This window comes from Boleophthalmus pectinirostris, unplaced genomic scaffold, assembly GCF_026225935.1.
Source record: "Boleophthalmus pectinirostris isolate CB_2022bp ecotype Guang Dong unplaced genomic scaffold, ASM2622593v1 HiC_scaffold_9, whole genome shotgun sequence".
NCBI classification, from domain to species: Eukaryota; Metazoa; Chordata; class Actinopteri; order Gobiiformes; family Gobiidae; genus Boleophthalmus; species Boleophthalmus pectinirostris.
In genome coordinates this window covers 4,956,526-4,960,993 of record NW_026571541.1, presented here as the reverse complement: position 1 = coordinate 4,960,993, position 4,468 = coordinate 4,956,526, and the positions used below count along the sequence as shown (strand labels likewise).

Sequence of the window (4,468 nt, the reverse complement as noted above, 5' to 3'; positions counted from 1 at the left end):
AATTTAAGTGCAAAAGTACAAGTACAAAAAAATTGCACAAAATGTAATATTTTCAAATGACAGAAACAAAAATGAGATAAACTAAATAATTTCATACTGTCAACGTTTTTTCTTTTGTCATTGTAGAAGACGAAGCAAATATTTTAGTCAAGTAAGAGTACAGATACTTCAATAAACCATAAATAAATGAAATAGGAGTAAAAGTATGCTGCCAGAAAAGTACAATTACAAAAGTACAGTTTAAAGTAAGTAAATGTGAGTATTATGTACCTTTGAAGGTGATTCTTCAAGGCATCCAGTTCACATCTATTTGATTGACGGGGGTGCTGACCCTTTGTGGGCGGGGCATGAGTTTCTATGGGTGGAGCTTGAGTCTTTGCGGGTGGGAACAGTCCAGGGACATACTTTGATGCTTGAGACTATCTGAGTCCTGGTCCAGACCCCGTACGCCCGACCAAAGACCTGGTTGAACCCTTGTTGTATCTCGGTGGTGCGTACGCCGTAGATGATGGGGTTGAAGGCAGCGGGCAGCAGGATGTAGACCAGGCCCATGACGGTGTTCAGGTCTGAGGAGAGGCTCAGGTGCAGCGTGTGGGAGAGGAACGCCACAGTGCCCACCAGGTAAAACACCAACAGAACCATCAGGTGAGTCCCGCAGGTGTGCAGGGCCTTCCACCTGTCCTCCCGCGCACGGTGAACTACAATTAAGATCTGCAAGTACGACAGAATGATAACGGGGATGTCCAGGCCTACGAAGCACACGATCACAGCCACGCCTGCCCTCTGACTGGGCCCAGTGTCTCCACAGCCCAGACGCACCACAGCCATGTGGTCACAGTACAGGTGCTCGATCACACGACTGCCACAGAAGTCCAGAGAGGCAGCCAGCCCCACCAGGACCGCCATGACAGAGCCGCTCCGGAGCAGAGTGAAGAGGGCCAGGGCCAGGAAGAAGGAGCGGTCCACCACCTGTCTGAGAACACACCACGGAGTATGGAGTTACAATGTGTTCACTACAACAACAGCATTATCAGAGATCCACAACACACACTTCTGTCATATTTTAAGAGGATGTGAGTCTGGTCTCTGGTGCATCTTCTAAAGTTCAGATGGGTGTGATTGACAGGTGGATTAGCCAATCAGAGACATGCATGGGCAAAAGAAACATAATAATAATAATAATAACACAACAGTGGCTCAGTGGTTAGAGCAGAGTTTCCCAACTCGAGGGCTAAACGAGCTATTCCCACACGAACCAAGTTCTGTCTCTGTGTCCTTAGACAAGACACTTCACCACGTCAGGACAACTGTAGCTACAAAAGCAGCTTGCCACCAGTGTGGAGAGAATGGATAATGTGCAGTTATAATGTGCAGTGTAAAGCACATGACAAGAGTAAAACATCATTATGCACGGGTAAAAGAAACATGTTTTTTACAAAGAAAACAAAAAAGTATCACAAGAATTGAAAAACATTTCTGTGGAATCAGTGAGGGAGGCACAACACTCTGAGTTCTGATTAAGATCGTTTCACATGCGCAATATGCAAATCTGATCACACAATACTGTCTGAATGTGGCTCAAGTTGCAATGGAGGGAGTGGTGACCAAACTGATATCCTCTGTATAAAATATACAAATATCATTGTGGCAAACAGCAGCTATAAAACTAGAATGAAATCTGAAGCTGAGCCATTCACACATTATTGTATCCACTGTTGATTTACTGTAATGTGCTCATGTTCCTCTCAAATGGAGAAAATGTACCTGTCCCGGAACTGACAGGGCTCACCTGTCCCTGAGCTGGCAGGGCTCACCTGTCCCTGAGCTGGCAGGGCTCACCTGTACTTGAGCGGGTGGCAGATGGCCACGTAGCGGTCCAGCGCCATGGCGAGGAGCAGTGTAGACTCCAGTGACGACAGGAAGTGTGTCAAGAACATCTGTGTCAGACACTCGGTCAGTGAGACGCTGTGGTTGGGGTTGAGCAGGACCAGGAGCGCGTTTGGAACGATGACCAGAGCAGAGAGAAGGTCCACCAGACACAGCGCCCCCACCAGGACGTACATGGGACTCCACAGAGCCTCCACACAGAGGAGAACCAGCAGGAGACAGCCATTTGCTACTATCACCAGTCCAAAGACCAAGGCCAGCGGCAGAGCGATCAGGCCGCACTTCCACAGCGGGAACGGGAACGCCAGGAAGTGGAAGTCTGACTGGTTCAACATGCTGCTGCTCCTACAGGCCTGGAGGGGTACTGCTTTGAGGTCAGCATCTTGCACAGAATGTTCTGATAGAAGAGAAACTGAGAAGAAGAGTACAAGGGTTATGCACACTGCACACGCAAACATACTGTACATGTGATGAGAAATGAAATCAGAGACACAGGAAATACAGAAATACACGTTAAGCAAAAGAGAAAAACACATGTATACAGTAGAAAACACTAGAGGAATATATATATATTTATATTTATATCATTCAGAGTAAAGTTTTCACTGAACCTAGTACTGTCCCAAAACCAGGAGCAAAATCAAGTATATGAATTTCCACACACCAACATAATAACATCAACACAACATGATATAAAAAAAAAAAAAAGTTGTTACACATTTACAACTCAACTGAATAAAGCCTCACCTGTTCAGTGTGGATCTTGTTTGTAAAATAAACTGCTAATATTCTCATAGGCGTGTGGTCTTCTTTAATGATCCTGCCTTCAGTCGTATTTAAACACTTTTCCTTCGTGGTCCTGGGAGAATCCTGCTCTCTGATTGGACACAAGTTCATTATGTTAAAGGTTTGTTAACTGTGTCTGTGTCCTAAGGGTTGGGTTTGGAAAATCAAACTTTTACTTCACAACATCTAAATGAGCTGCTCTAATGATCATTACTGTTAAAAAGAAAGAGAACAGCTCTGCTCCTCTGGCTCTGCTCCTCTGGCTCTGCTCCTCTGGCTCTGCTCCTGTCTGCTCCTGTCTGCTCCTGTCTGCTCCTGTCTGCTCCTGTCTGCTCCTGTCTGCTCCTGTCTGCTCTTGTTTGCAGTGATCCAAACGTATTCCTCGCTCTCCTTGCACATTCATAACAACCCAATGATTCACCCCGATGACTTTCTGAGCTCTTTTCTACATTTTTTGCTGTTACTGTGCCAACAACAACTAGCATGCTAACAGTGCCACTTCCTGGTTCATGGAGAATAATTAGATGCAGGCAGCACACAAGATTTAAATGTATTAGATGAAATTTTAGTTTATTACAAGAAACAACTTTTTAGCATAACATTTTACATCCATTAGATCGTAGGATGCTGATTTTAGATTTGATTTTAGAGTTTAGACCCCTGCTTTGGTCTGGTGCTCTTTACACTCCCTGCTGCCCCCTGTGTCGGCTCTAATTGTCCCTGTGCTGCGGGTGATTTCCTCAGAGGTAGAGCTTTGTTAGTGTCTCACATAATTAATGCTCCCCTCACCCCCCCACGCTCCCATCAGCCGACTGAGGGAATCCCAACCTCATTATAAAAGTGTGTAAACCATTCTGACCTCGGAAGGGTTTAGAGTCCACACGCATCAAGAAGGTCCTGGATTGGATTCTGAGGTGGGGCCTGTTTGTGTGGGGTTTGCATGTTCTCCCCGTGTCTGTGCAGGTTTTCCTCTGGGTGCTTCAGATTCCCCTCCCACTATAAACATGTACAGTCTGGTTCTCTGTGTGGCCAGGACTCCCCTGAAAAAGAAGGATCTCAGGGTCTGTTTACACAAGAACACTTGTGGGTAAAAATGACAAAATATTTTATCAGAAGTGCCTTTCGTTCCAACGGTGACGGCGTTTTTGGGGCTTAAAAAGGCAAAAATCTGAAACCACCCTCCAGAGTGGAATAGTTGAACACACTCTGCTGTAGCGTTTTCATCTGTACTGACAAAGACGCAAAACTCTGCTCAGATGTGCTCATGTTGTGTATGTGTTTATGTCACATACATACAGTACACAGAAACAAATATGTTGGTTCATTTCCATTTCAAGTTGCTCTGGCAGCTCTAATAAACTTACAGGAGGCTCCCAACAAATGTACAGAATCTGCAGAGATACTATTAGTGAACAGAGAAGAATCTGCAATCACCTCTGTCAAATTCTGCATGCACCAGTTGGTCGCAGGTGAGCCAGACGGATATGGACGAGACCTGGAGAATCAGTCGATGATGGGACAAGTTTGTGGAAGGAGTAGCTGATGAAAATGAGTGGCTTCAATATGTCCAAAGATGCCCTGGTTGCTTTAAATAGAAGCATATCTAGACTTCCACATACTTTTGCAGCAGATTTCCCCCCAAAACACTTGTCTAAATGCGGAATAAAAAGTGAAGACGTGACGCCACTATTGGTCTTCTGTTCAGACCCTCTTCATATAAACGTAGCATCAGTGGGACTATCCCGGTTAAATAAAGGTCAAATTTATGACCTGCTGTTTGTTTTAATTTAGTGAG

General features: G+C 45.1%; 1 protein-coding gene across 1 annotated transcript; it reads right to left on the bottom strand.

Annotated features, from left to right (window-relative positions):
- Positions 1-306: 306 nt before the first annotated feature.
- Positions 307-3,560, bottom strand: LOC110167106 (putative olfactory receptor 52L2). Its single transcript, XM_055147841.1, has 3 exons — positions 3,533-3,560; positions 1,840-2,299; positions 307-973 (listed from the first exon to the last, which is right to left on the bottom strand). The coding sequence occupies exons 1-3, from the start codon at positions 3,558-3,560 to the stop codon at positions 307-309; spliced, it is 1,155 nt and encodes a 384-aa protein (XP_055003816.1).
- Between the last annotated feature and the right edge of the window lie 908 nt (positions 3,561-4,468).

Excerpts from the sequence above, each read along its gene's own strand:
- LOC110167106 (XM_055147841.1), bottom strand. The coding sequence starts at position 3,560 with ATGCGTGTGGACTCTAAACCCTTCCGAG. Across the intron at positions 2,300-3,532 it reads GGACTCTAAACCCTTCCGAG|TTTCTCTTCTATCAGAACAT; the intron begins GTCAGAATGGTT and ends TCTTCTTCTCAG. Across the intron at positions 974-1,839 it reads TGCCACCCGCTCAAGTACAG|ACAGGTGGTGGACCGCTCCT; the intron begins GTGAGCCCTGCC and ends GTGTGTTCTCAG.